Source organism: Cervus elaphus, chromosome 20, assembly GCF_910594005.1.
Source record: "Cervus elaphus chromosome 20, mCerEla1.1, whole genome shotgun sequence".
In the NCBI taxonomy this organism is placed as follows: domain Eukaryota; kingdom Metazoa; phylum Chordata; class Mammalia; order Artiodactyla; family Cervidae; genus Cervus; species Cervus elaphus.
The window spans coordinates 119,640,115-119,662,843 of record NC_057834.1 but is presented as its reverse complement, the minus strand read 5'-3'; the positions used below and the strand labels follow the sequence as shown (position 1 = coordinate 119,662,843).

Below are 22,729 nucleotides of genomic sequence, written 5' to 3'. Positions count from 1 at the left end.
GGTAATGGACACAGAAACGTGGCATGCTGCAGTCCATGGGGTCTTGGATTCAGGAGGCCTGACCTAGGGCAGTTTCATTATATATGAAGCCAGTGACTTGTACTCTCTAAGCTTCAGTCTCCTTTGAAAGGTGCGATAATAATTCATTTCCTATATACCTCCTAGGAATGCTCATTCAGCCAATCATTCCCTCAGCAAATATTTCTTGAGCTCACAGGCTATATTAAAAGCAGAAAGCTCTGCTAGTGCAATACAAATGATAAAGCTTGTGGTGGAGGACTGAATACTGACTGGGACAAGAAGGAAAGGAGAAAACCAAAAACATGGGGCTGTGAAGGGTGAATAGGAGTTAAACAGGTAAAGACTGCTTCTAGAGGTTTGTGCACTGAGAAAATCATGGAGATCATAAGTCAAAAAACAAGGGATGGGAAAAACTTCATCTTCAGTCTCTTACATTATGATGTCATAATTCTCCCTTCTAAGATCAAATCTAATGCCCATGATTCAAAAATCAAAAGATTTTTGATGAAGATTTCCATGAAGAATTACTTGGAAGCCAGCTCTCTCAGGGGCCTCCAGTTTCCTCCTGAATAGCTCGCTCACCAGCTTAACTCTAGACCCAACACCATCCTCATTTGTCTGCCCTCATGATGATAGGTGGTTCACACACAACCGATGGGGTCACATTCTGGGCACCTGTCCATACTAAAGGTCAGGGGCAGGTAACTACTTACACTCAACCTCCTCCCTTCACTTACACTCAACCTTCCTCCCTCTTGGGTTCCTCTCAGATCTCGTCTTCCCCTTCCACTTAGACTCTGAACAAAGAGACTTTCCTTTATTGGTTCAGAAATGTGGTTTAACACTAGGAATAGTAAAGAGAGTGAGGGACCATCATCCCATGCTTTTAGAGTGATCAGTCTGAGCCCTTCTGCAACACCAGACTCTAGCGGATCTGCCAAGTTTCCTGTCCAGGACACTCCCATCTAACCCTCCTGCCCTATCCCTGGTCTAGCACTGAATACCACCTGGCCCCTTTTTGGAGCAATATGAACTAGCCAAGTGACTTAGGAATTGGGTTGTGTGTGAAGACTGGTCCAAAGGTCTCAGCTGCAGGCAGGAGCTGAGGGAGATGCCATTTTACTAGGCATGTGCACTGCCGGGAGGTCTCCTGTGTCACCCAGGCCCTAGGCTAGGAAGGGCAGGGGTGGGAAGGAAGGGGACCTGTGCAGAACCAGAAGAAAGCAGGGCTGGGTGCAGAGAGACTGGAGGAGGAGTGAAAGGGGCCTGGTTCTGGTCAGTGCCCAGGGTCAGGAGGACAGGCCTCAACATGCTCTCCAGGAATGGCAGGGCTGAAGAAGCCCATCGTCACTCAGAGTGGCTGGGCACACATGCCAGAGATTCCAAGGTGCTGTCCTGTGGGGGAGGTGCCACCAGCTGTCCTGGATTTGGGTCTGACACCCTCTCCCAGCAGCCAAGGCTTGTGCCCAGTTGGCTCCTCCCAGACCCTCCAGCACAGCCACCTACTCTAGGCTTCTGAGGAGCCTGAGGCCCTGCCTGTGAGGAAGGGCTGCCAAGGGACTGGAGAGAAGGCCAGCCTGGACACTGTTCAAGTCTCATTTGGGGTGAAGAAGCCCCTTGTGCCTGGCCAAGTCTGTAATGTCTTCCCCGCTCAGCACAGGGTGGGCACTGGCTGGGCCCCTCTACAGATGTGGTGAGGAAGCCACCATGGAAGAGCAGGAGGCTCCTTCCCCGACAAGTGCTGGTGTGAGCATCTTCCCTCTGAGCCTTTGGAGACAAGCCCTTTCTCCTGACTCAGCTGTCACAGGAGCTTCAGGTGCCAGACAGCATGTGGGGTATGAGGAACCCCAGAGTGTGAGGCTGCAGGGGGGCCAGACATACTTTCCCTGCTGGAGTTCTGACCCCACAGAACAGGTATCACATCCCCTCCTCCTCTCCGCTGCCTTCCCTCCACTTCTCTCTCTTCTGTTTCATCCAGCTCCTTTCAGAGAAGACAAGTACACTCCATATGACATTGTGAACTTTATTAAGGGAGGGCAAGAGAGGGGAAGCCACATGACTGACACATGGGTAGGCCCATCACCCATTGGAGACAGCCGGGGACAAGCCGATGGTGGTCACACAAAACTTAACAGGTCCTGCAATGGCTGCCCAGGTGTCCTCGTCCTAATCCCCAGATAGGAGAACAAGCCTGTCTTATCTGAGTTGTTCATCTAATCACAAAGGTCCTGGTGAAAGAGAAAGTGATGTGAAGACAGAAGCAGAGGGAGGTTTGAGATGCTGCTGGATTCACATAGGGAGGAGGGCCCAGGAGCCACAGAATGCAAGGATTGCAGCTCTAGATGCAGAAAAGGCAAAGAGTGGGACTCTGTCCTGGATTCTTGGAGGGGGAGCCCGCCAACATCTTCCTTTTTCCAGGGAAATCCACTTCCGATTTCTCACTCCAGAGCCTTCAGAGAATAACTTTGTATTGTTCTAAGTCTCTAAGATATTCTGCACTGTGCTGTCAAGTCCAACTCTTTTCCATTCCATGAACTTCAATCCACCAGGCTCCTCTGTTCATGGGATGTCCCAGGCAAGAATACTGGAGTGGGTTGCCATTTCCTTCTCCAAGGCATCTTCCTCACCCAGATATTGAACTTGAGTCTCCGGTAGCTCCTGCATACCAGGTGCGTTCTTTACCCCATGAGCCATCAGAGAAGCCCCAAGTCCCTAAGCCAATGGTAAATGATTTTAGAAGCAAATGTACATGAATTCAGGGTCAGACAGGCAGACTGAAGTGGAGAAATACAAGAGAGAACAGGCAGACTGGAGGATGTCAGGTGATCAGGATTCAGGTGGAGAGTGAGAGATACAGGGGGTCAGAGACAGATGGAGAGATAAGCAGACAGGGAACGTGGAGAAAGGTGAGAGGAGAAGGGCAGAAAGTCTGCTGCTGGGCAGGAGGCAGGAGATGAGGCAAACTGGCAGGGGGCAGACAGAAGCAGGAAGTGGGCAAAGAGGCAAGGACAGGAGAGAGTGACAGCAAGATAGCATAGCAGTCAGGGGCCCTCAGAGCTTGTCCTTGTCTCCATCTGGATCAGACAGCTTCCTGAGCTGCAAGTGGATTCCATTTTTGGATTTCAGCACCATGACTGGAGTGGGCACAGGGACCCTGAAGGGATCTGGTGACAGCTCAAAACGAAGCAAGGTCAGGGCCACGGCCACCTTCAACTCATTCATGGCAAACTGCTTCCCGATGCAGTTCCTGGATTGGGAGATAAAAAGGAAGCAAGCAGAGGCTTCTAACCTGGGCTGAGCACAGGGATTCAGGGCTGTTCTCCACGTGGCCCAGCCCTGATTCCTTCCTTACTCATCACAATGACTTGACAGTCAAGACTTGGGCCAAACTCTTCCCCCTGACCTATGACAAATCCCACCTCTCTAAGGACTATCTCCTACCTCCTACTTCTGCTTTCAGCAGGAAATCCTGTTGGGGAGCATCAGTGCTGTAAGCCACAGAGTCAAGTCAAGTGGATCAAGAACTGCGAACTAGTACTTTATTCACTTGTCTACAGGCAACTCCTGGTTTCAAGTCAGCCCAGGGCACTGTATGGGGGCAGGGTGGACAGCCTCCTTGGACCTTACCACCTATGGTAGACAGACAGGATGCCCAGTTCCCAGAGATGACAAGACAGGATTGTGTAAGGAGTCAGAATGGCAACACGGAGGCTTCCTGGTGGGACATGGGTTAACGACTCTAACCAGCTGACCATTTGCCTACCAATTAATGGTCTGGCTTCCTGTCCCCCTCAGCCCCTCAGTCAATCTATTTTTGGAACCTTCCCATTCTAATCCAGAAATGACCCTCCTAACCATCCCTTGGGCTCCTCATCTGGCCTTTTCAGCCTCTATTCCTCTCCTCCCTCTAAAGCCACAGTAGCTCTAGGCCTATTATATTCCACATCACAGGGAGGACAGGTCCCAGGGCCTCAGCTGCATCACAGCCCTCTCTGGATTCTTCCTCACTCACCTGGGGTCTGTCCGGCTCCTCCTTCTGACTCAGCGACTGTTGAGGTCCCCTCCCCTCGCCTTTGCCATCCTCATGCTCATGGCTCAATCCAGTGACCACCACCTCACCCCCTCTGCTGGCTGCACCTCTTCCCACTCGGGACCCTCAAGGCACCATGGGTGTTAAACTAAGGACACATCACATCCAGTGCCCAGCACAGTGCCAGATCATGAATCCTTCCACAGTCTGCCCAATGAATAAATGAGTGAAAGAGTGGATGTGTGAATGATGTCTGTCTTGAGTAGACATGTTGATATGTTGACAGTGAGCTCTGAGGGAGGACAGCATTATCATCCCTGTGTTCCCATCTTATAGCACAGGTCTTGGTACACAGAGACATGCTTAATACATACTTTCATATTTAAACAATATTAATTGAAATGAAAACAACTCAAATGGAGTGAGAGAATAATAAATATTCATTCTGACCTAAAACCAAGCTGCCTAGTCTCCCCTGTCCTCTAGTGGCAGCTGTATGATGTGCAGCCATGTCTATAAGGAAGGACTGGACCCTGGTGTAAACCAAATCCTAGAAGTAATTTAGGAAGACCATTTGCTTCAAACCTGTTCTGTGAATGTTGATTCACAGTTGAAAATTTTCTAGAACTGTAGAATCAGAAAAACACTTGTTTCTACCTAAGTCACAAAGTCACTGAAGTACTATTTCAGAGGAGGTTCTGTAACCTTTAAGATCTTCAGTCATTTAGGAGTATATCATCCAGGTTAATAGCTATTTCAAGTGTGCTTTATACTTTACATGCAAGGGACTTTACAAATGCTTGTCAAATAAAAAATAGTCAGTTTTCTCCCAAAAGCTGATTTGATTGTCCTCCACTTTACTCTTTATCTTGCTAACATTAGACTCTGTAGACTCTGAGACTATGATATATAACTTCTGCTATTATATAAAGAATTTTGGCAATGGGAAAATATGGCATGATTATATTAATACGAAGTCAAAATTATGTCAGATGTACTGTAGAAATAGAGAACACTCTCATGACTGAAACTTATTCAAACAACAACTGTGACTGATCACAGACATGACTTGAAGCCTCAGGACATGGAAGGCAACTGGAATTCCAAACCCATGCAAGCACGATAGATACAGTGAGAGGTGGACTGGTGAATTAAGCAGAAAGGCAGTAGGCTGACTAGTAATGTGGGAACAGAGGAAACCATCTTTTAAGGTGACTGAAATTGTCCAAACCAAACTTGTGTAGTTTAGCTTTCAAGAAGACTTGTAATGTTAAGACGTCATACTCCTTAAGTGAGGAAAACCCTGGATACTTTGGATCAGTCACTGACATGGAAATGAGGTCAATCCTTGTGGACATCAGGAGGTCAATGTCATTGTGGCGGGCCCTGAAGGTCTTCTTGTACATGGAGACCCACACCTCCTTCTCAACACATCAACACACAAGGACAGAACTGCATGCACCACATACGAATGTAGACAGTCACACATATCAGGTAGCAACCAGTGACACCTGCTTCCCCAGGTACAGAGGTCTCACCTAGATCCTCCTGAGAAGGGCAGGAAGGCATGGCTGTGTCGAGTAGAACCTGGTGCAAACCGGGATGGGTCAAACACCTGCAAAGAGAGCAATGGGGCTAGGACAGTGGGGTCAAACTCTTCACATCAATCCACAGAGCAGGAGCAGGAGCAGGAGCGGCTGGTGTGGAGAGAGCATCCCATCCCCTCCTCACACCACCAACTTGCCTCCGGGTTCAGCCACACATTTGGGTTGTGATGAAGTCCATAAAAGGAGAGGGAGACTAAGATTCCTGTGGGGTAGAGAGGAGAGAGAGAAGCCTGATGGTCCCCTTGGAGCAGGGGGAGTATGTCTTCACAAAATTCCTGGGAGCCACCATGATAGCACCCTCCATCACTCTGAATGAAATGATGTTCTTGCAAGACAGGTGGGCTGGGCTTGAAAAAGCACATGAACTCTGTTAGGAGTAGGTGACCAGGACCCGGGATTGAGAAGTAAAAGAATTGGAGGCTTACAATTTGGAGTAGCTCAGGTGACAACTCACATTTATCAAGTGCCATCATGACCCTGGGGAATGTGCAATAACTCATTGAATCCTCACACAGCCCTCAAGGAAGGCAGTTCTATCCGTATGAACCAATGAAGCACCTGAGCCTCAGAAAGATTAAGGGATGGGTCTATGATCACACAGCTAAGACGGGGCAGGGCTGGGACTCAGACCCACTGGAAGGTGAGTCAGTGGGTGGCCTCCAGCCATGGCAGGGCTCTCAGACTTCATCATCAGCTGCTTTCTGCCACCTGCCAGAGGACTCCTCAGAGACTGAACTATCTGACCCATGACAGTGGAGTCCCTAAGCTCCCTCCTTTACTTAGATCCATGTGGAAAAAGCGTGCTTCCCCTGCTTCTGTCTGCTTCTCTCTTAAGTCTTCATGTTTCAAGGAATTAGAATTTTAGCTTCCATTTTAAGACCACATTCAAGGGTCAGCATTTGTTTATTGAGCTTCTGTTGCATCCAAGTTCTGTGTCAGTCATTTTTTAATTGGATATTACTAGCTGTACAATGTTGTGTGTGTGTGTGTGTATATATATATATATGTGTGTGTGTGTGTGTGTGTGTGTATATGGAGAAGGAAATAGCAACCCACTCCAGTATTCTTGCCTGGGAAATCTCATGGACAGTGGAGGCTGGAGGGCTAAGTCTGTGCTTAGTTGCTCAGTCATGTCTGACTCTTTGCGACACCATGAACTGTAGCTCACCAGGCTCCTCTGTGCATGCGGATTCTCCAGGAAAGAATACTGGAATGGGCTGTCATGCCCTCCTCCAGGGGACCTTCGCAACCCAGGAATAGAACCGAGGTCTCCTGCATTGCAGGCAGATTCTTTACCAGCAGAGCTAGGGTCGCCAAAGAGTAGGACATGACTCCGTGGCTAAACAACAACTATAGTTTCTGGTTCAAGACAGCAGAGGAGAAGGATGTGCACTCATCTCCTCCTGCATGAGCACCAAAATTGGAACTAACTGTTGAACAACCATCAACAGGAGGATGCTGAAACCTAATAAAAAAAGATAACCCACGACCAAAGACAAAGAAGAAACTGCTGCAAGACAATAGGAGGGGTGCAATCATGATCAAATCAAATCCCATACCCGCCGGGTGGGTGACCCACAGACTGGAAAACAATAATACTGAAGAAGTTCTTGCATTATTGTAAAGGTTCTGAACCACAAGTCAGGCTCCTCAGCATGGACATCTGACAAAGGGACTGAGAATCTCTCTGGGGAGAGAAACTTGAGGGCCCACAGGATATGATTACTGGCCTTCCAGAGGACTGAGGAAAACAGATTCCACACTTGGAGAGCTTAAACAGAAGTTTGCATGCACCAAGACCCAAAGAGGAGGAGCATTGACCCCACAGGGGGCTAACCAAAACTACCTACTAATGTTGGAGGGCCTCCTGTGGAGGCATGGGTCTGCAGGGGCTTACCACAGGGACAGGGGTACTGGAAGGTCCCCCTTGGCATAAACCCTCTTGGAATTCACCATTCACCCTACCATAGAGCCTGTAGACCCCAGGGCTGCATTGCCTCAGACCAAGTAACTACCAGGGAGGGAATGCAACCCCACTCATCAGCAGATAATTGAATTAACTGAGCAGGGCCCTGTCCACCAGAGCAAGATCCAGTTTTTCCATCACCAGTCCCATCAAGAAGCTTACACAAGTCTCTTAGCCCCATTCAACAGAAGGCAGACAGAAGAAGCAAGATGAAGTACAGTCTCACAATGACTAAAACAAAAACCATATTACAGACAGTTAATCATGATGAAAAAGCAGAAAGTTATGTCCCAGATGAAGGGACAAGATAAAATTCCAGAAAAACAACTAAATGAAGTGGAGATAGGCTACCTTTCAGAAAAAGAATTCAGAATAATGAAAGTGAAGATGATTCAGGATCTCATGAAAAGAAGAAAGGCAAAGATTGAGAAGATGCAAGAATCGTTAACCAAAGACCTAGAACAACTAAAGAATAAGCAAACAGAGATAAATAATACATTAGAAGGAATCAATAGCAGAATAACTGAGGCATAAAAATGGAAAAATAACCTGGAGGACAGAATGGTGGAAATCACTGCTGCAGAACAGACTATAGACAAAAGAATGAGAAGAAATGAAGAGAGCCTAAACAACATTTGCAGTGTAGGGGTCTCAGGATGAGAAGAGAGTGAGAAAGGACCAGAGGAAATATAAGAAGAAGTAATAGCTAAAATGTTCCAGAACATGGGAAAGGAAATAGTCAACCAAGTCCAGGAAGCACAGAGAGTCCCAGAAAGGATAGATTCAAGGAGGAACACTCAGAAACACATAGGAATCAAATGGACAAAGATTAAAGACAGAGACAAAATATTAAAAACAACAAGGGGAAAACAACAAATAACATACAAGGGAACTCCCATCAGGCTATCAGCTGATTTCTCAACAGAAACTCTATAAGCCAGAATGGAACGGCATGATGTAGTTAAACTGATGAATGGGAAGAACATACAACCAAGAATACTCTACCCAAAAGACACTTCTTCAGATTTCATGGAGATAAAAAAAGCTTTCCAGATCAGACAAGCAAAAAGTTAATAGAATTCAGCACCACCAAACCAGCTTTACAACAAATGCTAAAGGAACTTCTCTAGGTAGGAAACACAAGAGAAGGAAAAGACCTACAGAAAATAAATCCAAAACAATTAAGAAAATGGTAATAGAATCATACATATCAATAATTACCTTAAATGTAAATGGATTAAATGCACCAACTAAAAGACATAGACTGGCTGGGTGGATGAACACATGTGCATATATGCACTTCCACTTACCACATCACTCTGCTTACCACCCAAATTTTAGGTAATCATTTTAGTGTTGTTGCTGTTCAGTCGCTCAGTCAGGTTCAATCCTTTGCCATCCCTAGAACTGTAGCACGCCAGGCTTCCCTGTCCTACACCATCTCCTGGAGCTTGCTCAAACTCATGTCCATTGAGTCAGTGATGCCATCCAACCATCTTATCCTCTGTTGTCCCCCTCTCCTCCTGCCTTCAATCTTTCCCAGCATCAGAGTCTTTTCTAATGAGTCAGCTCTTCGAATCAGGTGGCCGAAGTACTGGAGCTTCAGCATTGGTCCTTCCAATGAGGATTCAGGATTGATTTCCTTTAGGAATAACTGATGTGATCTCTTTGCAGTCCAAGGGACTCTCAAGAGTCTTCTCCAACAACATAGTACAAAAGCATCTATTCTGCAGCTCTCAGTCTTCTTTTTGGTCCAGCTCTAACATCCATACATGACTACTGGAACAACCGTAGCTTTGACTAGATGGAACTTTGCCAGCAAATTAATGGCTCAACTTTTTAATATTATACAGTGGAAGTGACAAATAGATTCAAGGGATTAAATCTGATAGGAGAGTGCCTGAAGAAGTATGGACAAAGGTTTCTGACATTGTACAGGAGGCAGTGACCAAGACCAGCCCCAAGAAAAAGAAATGCAAAAAGGCAAAATAGTTGTCTGAGAAGGCCTTACAAGTTGCTGAGAGAAGAAGACAAGCAGAAGGCAAAGAAGAAAAGAAAAGATATACCCATCTGAATGCAGAGTTCCAAAGAATAGTAAGGAGAGATAAGAAAGCCTTCCTCGGTGATCAGTGCAAACAGATCAAAATAGAGGAAAGGGCAGACATGGTGTAGGACATGTAGGCAGAGATGGTGTAGGACAGGGAAGCCTGGCGTGCTACAGTTCTAGGGATGGCAAAGGATTGAACCTGACTGAGCGACTGAACAGCAACAACACTAAAACAGATCAAACAGAGGAAAACAATAGAATGGAAAAGAATAGAGATCTCTTCAAGAAAATTAGAGATACTAAGGGAACATTTCATGCAAAGATAGGCATAATAAAGAACAGAAATGGTATGAACCTAAGAGAAGCAGAATATATTAAGAAATGTGGCAAGAATACACAAAAGAACTATACAAAAAAGATCTTAATGACCCAGATAACCAGGATAGTGTGATCACTCACCTAGAGCCAGACATCCTGGAGTCTGTGAAGTCAAGTGGACCTTAGGAAGCATCACTATGAATAAAGCTAGTGGAGGTGATGGAATTCCAGTTGAGCTATTTCAAATCCTAAAAGATGATGCTGTGAAAGTGCTACACTTAATATGCCAGCAAATTTGGAAAACTCAGCAGTGACCACAGGACTGAAAAAGGTCAGTTTTCACTCTAATCCCAAAGAAATGCAATGCCAAAGAATGTTCAAACTACCACACAATTGCACTCATCTCACACACTGGCAAAGTAATGCTCAAAATTCTCCAAGCGAGTCTTCGACAGTATGTGAACCATGAACTTTCAGATGTTCAAGCTGGATTTAGAAAAGCCAGAGGAATCAGAGATCAAATTGCCAACATATGTTGGATCATAGAAAAAGCAAGAGAGTTCTAGAAAAACATCTACTTCTGCTTCATTGACTACACTAAAGCCTTTGACTGTGTGGATCACAACAAACTGTCGAAAATTCTTCAAGAGATGAGAATACCAGACCACTTTACCTGCCTCTTGAGAAACCTGTAAGCAGGTCAAGAAGTAACAGTTAGAACCGGACATGGAACAACTGACTGGTTCCAAATTGGGAAAGGAGTTCAAGGCTGTATATTGTCACCCTGCTTATTTAACTTATATGCAGAGTACATCATGGGAAGTGCCAGGCTGGATGGAGCACAAGGTGGAATCAAGATTGCCAGGAAAAATATCAATAACCTCAGATATGCAGATGACACCACCCTTATGGCAGAAAACAAAGAGGAACTGAAGAGCCTCCTGATGAAAGTGAAAGAAGGTGAGTGAAAAAGTGGCTTAAAACTCAACATTCAGAAAACTAAGATCATGGCATCTGGTCCCATCACTTCATGGCAAATAGATGGGGAAACAATGGAAACAGTGACAGACATAATTTTCTTGGACTCTCAAATCACTGCAGATGGTAAGTGCAGTGATGAAATTAAGAAACACTTGCTCTTTGGAAGAAAAGCTATGACCTACCAAGATAGCATATTAAAAAGCCAAGAAATCACTTTGAGACAAAGGCCCATATAGTCAAAGCTATGGTTTTTCCAGCGGTCATTTATGGAAGTGAGAGTTGGACCATAAAGAAAGCTGAGCACCGAAGAAATAATGCTTTTGAACTGTAGTGTTGGAGAAGACTCTTGAGAGTCCCTTGGACATCAAGGAGATCCAAGCAGTCAATACTAAAGGAAATCAGTCCTGAATATTCATTGGAAGGACTGATGCTGAAGCTGAAGCTGAAGCTCCAGTACTTTGTCCACCTGATGCAAAGACGTGACTCATTGGAAAAGACCCTTTTGCTGGGAAAGATGGATAGCAGGAGGAAAAGGGGATGACAGAGGATGTGATGGTTGTATGGCATCACTGACTTGATGGACATGAGTTTGAGTAATCTCTGGGAGTTGGTGATGGACAGGGAAGCCTGGCGTGTTGCATTCCATGGGGTTGCAAAGAGTCAGACACAACCTGACTGACTGAACTGAACTGATGTCTACATCCCCATTCCTTCTCTGCAAATGGGTTCATCAGTACTATTTTTGTAGATTCTCTATATATGTGTTAATATGTGATATTTGTTTTTCTGTTTCTGAGTTACTTCACTCTGTATAACTGGCTGCAGGTTCACCCACCTCACTGCAACACTCAGTTCCGTACTGTTTTATGACTGAGTGGTATTCCCTTGAGTTTATGGACCAGATCTTTATAATCCATTGATTTGTCAATGGACATCTAGTTTGCTTCCATGTCCTGGCTATTGTAAATAATGCTGCAATGAACACTATGGTACACATTCTTTTTGATTTCTGGGGTCTCAGGTTATATTCCCAGTAGTGGGATTGTTGGGTATATGGTAGTATTATTCCTAGGTTTTAAAAGAAAAACATTTTTCGAAACTCATTGAAACTGCAGAGTAAATATTATGTTCTGGCAGAAAAGAATCAGAGCATACTGCAACTGGGAAAGCACATGTGGATTTCTGGTCTAACCATGTAGTCCTACAGAGTACTTAGCTAAGTGGTGAGATGAAGTTCATACCTGCAGGTAAGGAGCGTCCATCAGGGAAAGTGATGGGCTTGCTCAGCTCTCTGCCAATGGTTGGCACTGGTGGATAGAGTCTCAGTGCCTCTTTGATGCACATGGTGGTGTAGGGCATCTTGTCCAGATGGTCCCTGAAAGGAAGCCCATCTGAGAGCAGGCAGGACTGGACAACCAGGGATTCTCTCTAGCTCAGGTGGAACAGGGTTCTTCCATCTCCTGGACACTCACCAGGTGATGGAGGTGTCATCTCCCAGGAGGCTCTGGATCTCTTCCCGACACCTCTGCTGATGCTTGGGGTGGGAGGCTAGAGCATAGAGTATCCAGGAGATGCCACTGGCTGTGGTGTCATGACCCTCAAACATGAATGTGTCAACTTCAGCACGGAGATCCTCATCAGACAATCTGCTCCCATTCTCCATCTGTGGAGGCAGGGCCAGAGTGCAGTGTCTGCCCTTTCTGTGTACTTCTGCCCAAAGGCTCAGACCTCTCCTGCCCACACTCACTCTGGCAAAGAGGAGGATGTCCAGGAAGTCCAAGTGCCTCCTGCTCCTCACCTTCTCCAGCTCTCCCTCCTTCTGCAGGCGAGCCTTCCTCTCCTTGATCACTGCATCTGTCCCAGAACAGTGTTTCCCAGCCAGAGCTGAGGACTCTGGGGGCCCATATGCAGCATCCCCATAGACCCATCTGCCCCTCAGGCCCAATCTGGATGCCAGGTGGATGTGGGTGAGGGTGGGACTGGGTGAGCATACCAGGACTGAGAGCTCCAGCATCATCTACTCCCGGTGGCAATCCCTGCAGTAACACAGCCCATGGAGGCTCTGTGTGAATGCTGCTGGGAGGGGGTCTCACTCAGTCATCACCAACCTGGTGACTCCTGTAATTCCCTACACAACACCTGAAACCTTATCTCTGGGTTCCCAGCCCTGCAGCTGGCGGGTGTGAGCCAGCTCCTGAAGAGGAAGCAGGAGTCTGGGCTCTGCCTGAGGGATCAAAGCCAGGCCCTTTCACATGTGCCTGATGAAGGTATGTGGAGCAGCGCACAAGAAGGAGGAGAACCTGTGTGTTGATGCGTGAGCTGGCAGGCCTGGTGGTTCCTGCGGCCTTCACGGGTCAGCCTGTAGATGAAGTCATTCTGGTAGAAAGCATTCCTCACTCGGGAAAAGCTCATATAGCTGAGGTCCCTGATGGCCTGGATGTAGGACTGGGAGTTCCTGAAGGGAAAGGATTCAGAAGAGACTGGAGTTGAGGGAATCTCTGACCTAGAGTGGGGTTGGGTCTCTGGGTCGAAGATTCCTCAGTCAGTGGAGACAGGCAGCACTGAGGTATTGCCATTTCTGTCTTAGCCTGAGGAGTCCCTCAGTATTTACAAGAGTCCTGAGGATCCAGGCTTCTCCCTGCATAGGAAAGTGGGACTAATGATTGAATCAAGAATAATCTGGGTAGAATTTGACTGTGGCCCATGTCTCTGCAGAACTTACTTTTTGGGCTTAGAAGCATCCACACTGCCCTTACTGCCTCTCAGGAAAGCCCTTCCCAGCTGGTGAGAAAAGGACCCTGCTGTTGAAGAGCTGTCACTGACCTGTCGTTCCTGATGCTGCCCTGGTGGCTGAAGGCACACTTCATGATGGTGTCCAGGGTCATCAAGGAGACATGTTCAAAGATCTCCAGATGTGAGTCCTGGCTGACAAGCTCCTCCCAACTGTCCTGTGGAGGGATGGGGATTGACCCTACTCTGCTTCCCCAGAAGGCCTGGCTTTCTCTCTGTCTCTACATCTTCAGATGAAATTTCCTAATTTTCTAAGCAGACATGTTTTAGCAACTTAAGGCTGTAACACACATGTATACTGTGATTCCTATTTCTTTGAACCATTACTATAGTTGTATTCTCTTCTAATATCCTAATTAATTATGAATGTTAGGAATAATTTATGATATTAACCAGCTGGCAGCTGAGCAGAAAGCATAGTTTCTCGGGGGAGAAAATATTGTGTCCTGAAATCAGAACTGGACAAGTGATATCTAACACTACAAAGCAAATATTTCAAGGCAAGGAAAAGCTAAAGTGACTCTAATGGTGCTCTTAGAAGGGGCATGAACTACTCAATTCCTTTCATTCATTTAATGTTACCTAAGACCAGGTAAAGGAGTACATCCTTTAACATTCAGAAAACTAAGATCATGGCATCTCGTCCCATCACCTCACGGGAAATAGATGGGGAGACAGTGGAAACAGTGTCAGACTTTATTTTTTGGGGCTCCAAAATCACTGCGGATGGTGACTGCAGTCATGAAATTAAAAGACACTTACTTCTTAGAAGGAAAGTTATGACCAACCTAGATAGCACATTAAAAAGCAGAGACATTACTTTGCCAACAAAGGTCCGTCTGGTCAAGGCTATGGTTTTTCCAGTGGTCATGTATGAATGTGAGAGTTGGAGTGTGAAGAAAGCTGAGTGCCGAAAAAGTGATGCATTTGAACTATGGTGTTGGAGAAGACTCTTGAGAGTCCCTTGGACGGCAAGGTGATCCTGAGTGACATCCTGAGATATCCACTCTGCCACCGAATCTGCCATTGCCCAGGCCAGCCAGGACCAATTTGCACTGACCTCCTTGATCTACTCCCTGTGTTCAGACATGGAGATGGGAGACATGTGGACCCTGAATACACCATGGCCCTGATTTCTCTTGGTGAGGAGAAAATTAAGGATCCAAGCTGTTGCCTAGATGTTCCTCTGTCCCACCTAGCTTTAATGAATGCTGTCTCATACTAAGTTGAGAATGCATCATTCCATGGGGCTCTATTCAATGGATGTCTGAGGGACATAAGTGTCTGATAGTGGACTTTGTCAGCTGTGCTGGATTCTAGTGCATACAATGACAAGGGATGGACTCACCAGCATCACTCGGACAGAGTCGGCCATGAGTCCCACGTAGGGCTTCAGGATGTCATAGTGGAAGGCTGGGGTCAGCATCCGCCGGTGCTGGAACCACGTCTGCCCCTCCAAAAGCAGCAAACCTTTCCCTGAACCACAGATGGGTGTGTATGGGCATTGGGGAGAGTGGGGCCAACTTGGGAGGAAACAAGGGTGTCAGGAGAAGGCTCATCATAGGCAGGGGTGGGAAAGCCCAGTATATTTCAGGGATGTGAATTTACAATATGTCTGTCCATAGGATGTGAGTGTGAGAGCAGTGAGATAGAGGTTGAAAAAGAGTAGGCAGACAGGTGATAGAAGGACTTATCGAAAAGTTGGGCTGGGAACATTAGTAAAGACTGAGAAGTTATGAAGAAGAGGCTTAGCTAAAAGGAGGGCTACAGCACCATTATAAAGGCTGAGGGTTTTATTAGGAGAAGAAAAATGAGGTTTGATTCAGAGATGAGGGTGCCTGGCATCTGTTGTTCTCCATTTGTGCAAAGAGACCACTCTTGGTTAACCTAAGTGGTGGGTGGTCTGCAGTTGTATTTAAATGTACTTACCAATCCAGGGAGTCAAGTATTTGTAGGTTCTATGAGGCTTTGGGTCTGAAAGGTATAGAAGAAATGTGGATGGCAACAAACTCTGCAAGGAGCCTCCAGAGCAGCTGAAGTCTAGACCACAGACTCCCTTCCTTGCTTGGTTCTTGTCAGATGACAGTCTTTCTGAAGCCACAGGACTCTTGCCTCCCATCCCTGACTCTCTCTGTCCTGATAGTCATTGTGGTCCCAGGAAGGTAGACTTGGTGCTCCAGAGCAGAACACCCACAGGACTAAGATGGTGAATTGCCCTGAAACATAAACTCTGTTCACTGCCAGAGAATAAGACAGAACCTGTGATTTTTCTACAGCGTGTGGTCATCTGGCCATCTCATGACCCAGAAGAGGCAACAATGAGAGGTGCCCCACCTAGATCAGTGTGGACAGGGAACTATCTTCCAGTTCTGGGATCATCTCAATTTGTTTATAAAAGTAAAAGGTAAGACATAAAAGAGAAACCCTCGTCTGGCTTGTGGTTGGGAGGGTGTTTGGAGGAGTTCAGGCCTTGATATCTAAAGTGTCAGTCTCTTGTGGAATTTCACACCCAGGGACATGTACTTAAATGGAAGATTGTCTCCTGCTGAGGGTTGCCTTCTCACCTGATCTCCCCAGGACCATCTTCATGTAGTCAGGGTCGTAGACCAACACAAAGGCCCTTGTGCCCCACAGCCAGCGAACACAGGCATTTGGGTATTTCTCTACCCTCTTCAGTAGGAGTGGCAGCTCACTCTCCTCTTGGTACTGTCACCAAGGGAAAGACAAGTCAATGATGCCTTTCTTTTAGTTCTGGAGCTGAAGTCAGGGTGAAGGGCTGGAAAGGTGCCAGGTAATCATTCTGGATCCATCAGCAGAACTAAGAGTTTAGAACTATTTCTTCTGACCTGGAATATCATCCAACCTTGCAGAATGTCCATCACTGTCCTAAGATCAGATTCTGTCCCATGTCAGGTAGAGGTATGGACCAACACTACAAACTGCCTACAGAAACTTAATCAAAGATAATTACTTGGTTTATGAAAATTTTGGAAATCATTTGTACACAATGACATAATTGCTTGAACAACTGATGATGTTTGGAATGTATATAGCTAAGTGGAAAAAAGTTAAATACCACATTGTATGTATATATTATTATTTTTCATATTGAGTGTGTGCACAGTTGTAGGACAGATTCTGAGTGTACACATATGAGAATGGTATTGAAATAAGGTTTTGATATGTGGATTTTTAATCTCATTTTCATTGACTTACTGTCAGAAACTTTGGTACACTTCCCACTGCTTAGAGGAATATTTGTAACCTGATTATGGACCACTAAGGCGTTTCCTTTCTGGTTCTACTGTCTCTACTCTTGCCCTGATGAGGTGGCGATTTCACAGGATGCATTGCTCTGCCTTCAAGATGCTGCCTGCGCTCCTTGCACTGGCTCCACCTGCTCATCTTCCAGGTCTTTGCCCACGTTCTTCCCTCTACCTGGTGGCCTGTTCTCTGTGCCACAGAACAACTGCCTTTCCTCAACTTTGGAGACTCAGTTTGTTTTGTCACCTCTGGATTTCTCATCAACAGTTGGTCCCAGGTGTGTTTCATGCAGTCAAATTGTCATTTCAATGACTCTGTGTAACTCAGAGCAACCTTCTGCCCTTTTGGTATCTGATCTCCACCTACATTCTTCTGCCATCAAAACTCCCCAGCTTTGAGGCAACTTGTAATGTGGGTCACGTTCCTTCACTGAGCCTGTATTTACTGAGCATTTACTTTGTGCCAGGCATGGATTTAAGGTACTAAATTAGGATGCTGCTCTAGATGCTCATCTGTTTGGACCCTGCAGGCTAGTGGGGGAGACTGAGAGGTTAAGCGGCCAAAACAGGAGTGGGTCATGAATGTGTGATGGAGGGAAGACAAAGCCTGTGGGGAAGCTTTGGGGAAGAGGGTCTAACTCAGACCTGGATGTTAGAAAAGTCTTCTTCCTGCACTTGCTCATTATTTGACTCATAATTTACCAAGATGCTTTCAAGATAGAAAAATGAACCAGAGGCAGGCTTTCCAGAAGAAGCCTATAGCTATGATCTTGCAGAGAGAAATAGCTGAATCCAGTCACCACTGACTAGTGAGGAAGACATCCAAGGGAAAAAGAGTTGTCCTCTCCTCTCCTGGGAGACCCAGGATGAAAATGATTTGGGCCTGGGGCTTGTGAGAAAGTCATGTGAGGAATGAGATCATTGCAGGGAGAAGGCACATGGGAGCCAAGTCCCAGAGGCTGGAATGCACAGGCTGGGGGGGAGGACCTTGAGTGACCTGGGGTGCAGGAGATTAGGAAGGAGAGGGGAGAGAGACACTGGGCCAGCCCGCAAGGGGCTTGGGCTGCTTCTAGTTCTTGTCCTTGTCTCCACTATGCTCTAATCATGCTGCTGACAAAGAAAGGCCTCAGATCTTTTCAACCTGTGATTGTCTCCTAACACTTGTTTAAGCCACAAACCCTTCATGATCCATTTCCACGTGGCCCCTGATTTTGCTCTGAGCTCCCCCCACCTCCAGGCAAGTGCTGCCCCTCCCAGCCTGCAAGCTGCTGCTTTCCCTCCTTGCTGTCCCTTCACACAATGGACTGACACCCCTCTGTGCAGGCTGGGCTGGGTGCTGATGGTGAGGGGGATTACAGGCTCAGTTCCAAGAGCTCATAGTCCAGAGAGAGGATACCAGGCAGGCAGTACCCCTCACCTGACCCCATGCTGGGAAACTGTTTCTGCATGCCAGCAATGTGTCAGGAATTAAGCCATGTAATTACATGTCTGGAAAAATCCCTCAGTCCTAAGAAACCAAGCCAGTTTTTTCTAATACCTGACATAACATGACCCCAGAGGTGAGCCTCTTCTCTGTGACCTGCACCATCTTAGATTCCTGTCTGTTGTCTCCACACACAGTGAACCCACAGGGCTGATCCATCAGACTGACGTCTGTGCTCCCAGGCAAGCTCAGGGCGAGGCAGGGAGCATGCAATTGAGTGATGAGCAGGGAAGCATCTAGAAGCCTGTTCTGTGAGGACCGTTGAAGCTGCTCTGCCTGGAGAGCAGGGAGAGTCAATAAGGAGCAGCCATTGTTCTCAAAGGGCAGGGTTTCCAGGACAGCCTGAGATCTCCCTGAGGAAGGGGTGTCTGGCAGAACGGAGGGCACCAGCACAGGGCCTGGGAGGAGTGAGCCCCCAGGACTGGGTGAGGAGCCTGGATCTAAGATATAAGCTGTGTGACTTCATGGGGCCATGTGCTGGTCACACAAGAAGGCTTTGTCCCATGGACTAACTGACCATGACCATCCCTTACCCCAGCCCTCCCGGCCCTCCCACTCCCCCATCCTGCTCCATCCTACCTCTTTCTTGTGTCCATAGAACCAGTGGGAAGGAGGACACGGGAACTGATGAAGGGCTTTGAGCAGCCACTGTCTGCGCAGGTAGAGCTGTGCCAGCTTGAGCAGAAGCAGAACCAGGCCGAGCAGGGAGACCACCTGCAGGAGCCCAGAGACCCCACCCAGGGCTCTCGTGGGACTCAGCACAGAGACACTCATGGTGCAGTGTCTTCTGGATCGCTGACTGTCCCTGACTGTGGCTGACCTTCCTGGAGCACCTAGCTAGGTCTGGGAGAATTTCCCCGCCCACACGGGGGAGGGCGAATGTGAAGACAGATCTCACACCTGGGCCTCCAGAGTTTTTTTGTGTGTTAGTGTTTGGTTTTATTTAATGTAATCTCTCTTATGTTACAAAATGTAAAGAATAAAAAAGAGAAGATAGTATTTATAATGTGAAGGGGGAGTTTGGGTTGTTCCAGGATCCTGCAAACTATCACATGCTTATATATATATTTTGAAATAATTAGACAATTTGAAATAAAACAGAAAAGTAAATGTTTTTTGAAGTTTCCTGATGGCTGAGTTCCCTCGATGTTCACCTGAAACTATCATACATTGTTAACTGACTATGCTCCAGTACAAAATTGGGCTGGTAGTTCAAACGGTAAAGAATCTGCCTGCAATGCAGGAGACCCAGGGTTCGATCCATGGGTAGGGAAGATTCCCTGAAGAAGGGAATGACAACTCACTCCACTATTCTTGCCTGAAGAGTTCCATGGACAGAGGAGCCTGACAGCCTGACAGCGTATCTATAGATGTCTATAAATAGATATCTATGAGGATAAGATGTCAGAGGAGCCTGATGTCTAGACATCTATCGATGTCTATAGACATCTATCCTCTTAAATTTTTAAGTGTGTAATACAGTACTATTTTCTATCCCCAAACAAATTTGCAATTTGGGGTTGCAAAGAGTTGGACAAAACTAAGCGACTAATACTTCCTTTTTGATAGAAAATAAAAAAGTTTAAAAAAATGCAGATAAAAAATGGTCAGACATTTCTTTTTTTTCCAGAGCTCCACTTATGTTTCTAATGAGCAGTCATGTTTAAAATCAACTGGACTATATGATGATCTTTTACTTTATCTCATTTGTTTCATTTTTTCTATTTCATATTCAGAACTCCCATTTCATTTTGTTTATGTTCTCCAATTTCTCCATCTCTTCTTTTTTTAAAATGTTCTTTGTCAAGCCTTTATCAAGTGTAGTAGAAAAGACTTTGTATACATACATATATAAATATGTATAATACATATATTTTAGAAAACATGAAGTTTTGCCTAACTAAGAAACGTATGACATTTTTATTCCACTTGTTTGACTTAGTATGAATAGAAGGCTATATTTCTAATTTAAAAATAGATATACAACAAGTAATGAAGGTTTACTGTATAACATAGGGAACGGTAGTCAATATCTTGTAATAACCTATGATGGAAAATAATTTCAAAAAAAGATATATGTATTTGTATAACTGAATCACCTTGCTGTACACCTGAAACATTGTAAGTCAACTATATTTTAATACAATGTATATATTTATTTAAAAATAAAGCTTCCTCGAATAACTGATACCTGTGTTATCTTATTTAACATTTGATGTTGCACAGAACCGGAGTTGAAGTCTGTAGTAACATCTAGCTGTGGAGTACCTTACAAGACCACATGGCTCATTTTCATTAGTCCAACACAACTGAAAATTCTACTTCTTTTATTTAAACCCTCCAATAGATTAATACACACTGAGGCTATGGATGCTTATGTATTTTCTTAAGTTTGTAGTGACTTGTCTATGTGAATATCCCTATTTTCCATCTTAAGAGATGAGAGAATATAAATTTGAAATACAGTGAAAGATAACCACTACTGAAATATGAGAGTCTTAGTTTTTTGTTTTTTCAAATTTGGGATCATGTAATTAAGGTTTAAGAAATTTTATTCAAATCTCTTGCTTTAGTTACCTTTTGTAGCCTTCAGTTTCTTAAAGCAAGTTTCCTTTCTGAGTTATTGTTTTCATCCTGTTGTTTATTAATCATTCGCTTCACCTATGTTTTTCTGTTGGGATAGATAAAGTAGTTAGCTGAGAATCTTGTAATCTTTATATTGTTAGCTATGTTATAGGGGCAGCTTCTTTTGCTATATATGAAAGTCATCCTGAATACAGTGTTTTTTCGGTAAGAAAAAGAAAAAAGGCCAAAGAAAAGGGGACAAATTAAATTTCCATTAAAAAAGTCCTAATCAGCAGTGACAATGTGAGGAAAGAAGATGCCACTTGGTCATTTTGGAGAGGCACTTAAGTTTGGGGTCAGTGCTTCTGTTAATGATGACTAATGTCTTTCTGGGAGTAAGCACGTACTCCAACATACTCTCCAGTCTAGAAAGATGGCACTCAGCAATAGGCATCACTCAGCAAAAGCATTCAGGTGTTCTAAAATAACGGCTTTTCCATGCAATCAGTGTGACAGTATTCTCAAAAAAATGCAAACATAATTCTAAGGCATGTAACAACACATTTTAAGCTCTTTTATGTCAAGTACTAGGAGAAACTATTTTAAAATTAAAATGTAGATAAATGAAGCAATGTAAGATGTGCTCCCTACTGTGTTACTTCCAGGAACAAGACCATGTATTGCTGTTATTGTTCAGTCATTAGGTTGTGTCTGACTCTGCTACTCCATAGATTGCAGCACGCCAGGCTTCCCGTCCTTCACTAGTTCGGGGAATTTGCTCAAATTCATGTTCATTGAGTCGGTGATGCTGTCTAACCAAGTCATCCTCTGCCATCCTCTTCTCCTTTTGCCTTCATTCTTTCCCAGCATTGGGGTATTTTCCAATGAGTCGGCTCCTCGCCTCAAGTGGACAAAGCATTGGAGCTTCAGCTTCATCATCGGTCCTTCCAATGAATATTCAGGGTTGATTTCCTAAGGATTGACCGGTTTGATCTCCTTTCAGTACAAGGGACTCTAAGAGTCTTCTCCTGGACCACAACTTGAAAGCATCAGTTCTTTGGCGCTCAGCCTTCCTTATGGTCCAACTCTTACATCAATACATGACTACTGGAAAAACCATAGCTTTGACTATATAGACTTTTGTCAGCAAAGTGATGTCTCTGCTTTTTAATATGCTGTCTAGGTTTGTCATAGCTTTCCATCCAAGAAGCAAACGTCTTTTAATTTCATGACTGCAGTCACAGTTCCCAGTGATTTTAGAGTTCAAGAAAATATCTGTCACTGCTTCTACCATTCTGAGGCCAGATGCCATTATTCTGAGGCATCTGAGGTCAAATGCCATGATCTTGGTTTTTTTGAGTGTTGAATTTTAAGCCAGATTTTTCACTCTCCTCTTTCACCCACATCAAGAGGCTCTTTAGTTCCTCATCACTTTCTGCCATTAGAGTGGTATCATCTCCATATCTCAGGTTGATGACATTTCTCCAGGTAATCTTGATTCTGGCTTGTGATTCATCTAGTCCTGCAGTTCACACGACATACACTGCCTAGAGGTTGAAGAAACAAGGTAACAATATACAGCCTTGTCTTACTCCTTTTCCAGTTTTGATCAGTCCGTTTTTAAATGTGAGGTTCTAACTGTTGCTTCTTGACCCACA

At 45.3% G+C, this 22,729-nt stretch overlaps 1 protein-coding gene across 3 annotated transcripts; it reads right to left on the bottom strand.

Annotated features, from left to right (window-relative positions):
* Nucleotides 1-3,072: 3,072 nt before the first annotated feature.
* Nucleotides 3,073-19,280, bottom strand: LOC122676994 (taurochenodeoxycholic 6 alpha-hydroxylase-like). Of its 3 annotated transcripts, none has more exons than XM_043876651.1 (12): nt 19,086-19,280; nt 16,325-16,466; nt 15,690-15,734; nt 15,109-15,236; nt 13,794-13,918; nt 13,271-13,425; nt 12,718-12,824; nt 12,443-12,633; nt 12,212-12,345; nt 5,796-5,860; nt 5,590-5,666; nt 3,073-3,268 (listed from the first exon to the last, which is right to left on the bottom strand). In XM_043876651.1, the coding sequence occupies exons 1-12, from the start codon at nt 19,278-19,280 to the stop codon at nt 3,073-3,075; spliced, it is 1,560 nt and encodes a 519-aa protein (XP_043732586.1). The 3 variants fall into 3 exon arrangements, with proteins under 3 accessions (XP_043732586.1, XP_043732587.1, XP_043732588.1); XM_043876652.1 differs by having other exon boundaries at nt 13,271-13,329; XM_043876653.1 differs by lacking the exons at nt 12,443-12,633; nt 13,271-13,425 and having other exon boundaries at nt 12,212-12,361; nt 12,712-12,824.
* Nucleotides 19,281-22,729: the final 3,449 nt, after the last annotated feature.

Coding starts and splice junctions, on each gene's coding strand:
- LOC122676994 (XM_043876651.1), bottom strand. CDS start 19,280: ATGAGTGTCTCTGTGCTGAGTCCCACGAGAGCCCTGGGTGGGGTCTCT. Junction 15,237..15,689: donor ATACTTGACTCCCTGGATTG/GTAAGTACATTT, acceptor TCTGTGGTTCAG/GGAAAGGTTTGCTGCTTTTG. Junction 5,861..12,211: donor TGGACGCTCCTTACCTGCAG/GTATGAACTTCA, acceptor TCTACCCCACAG/GAATCTTAGTCTCCCTCTCC.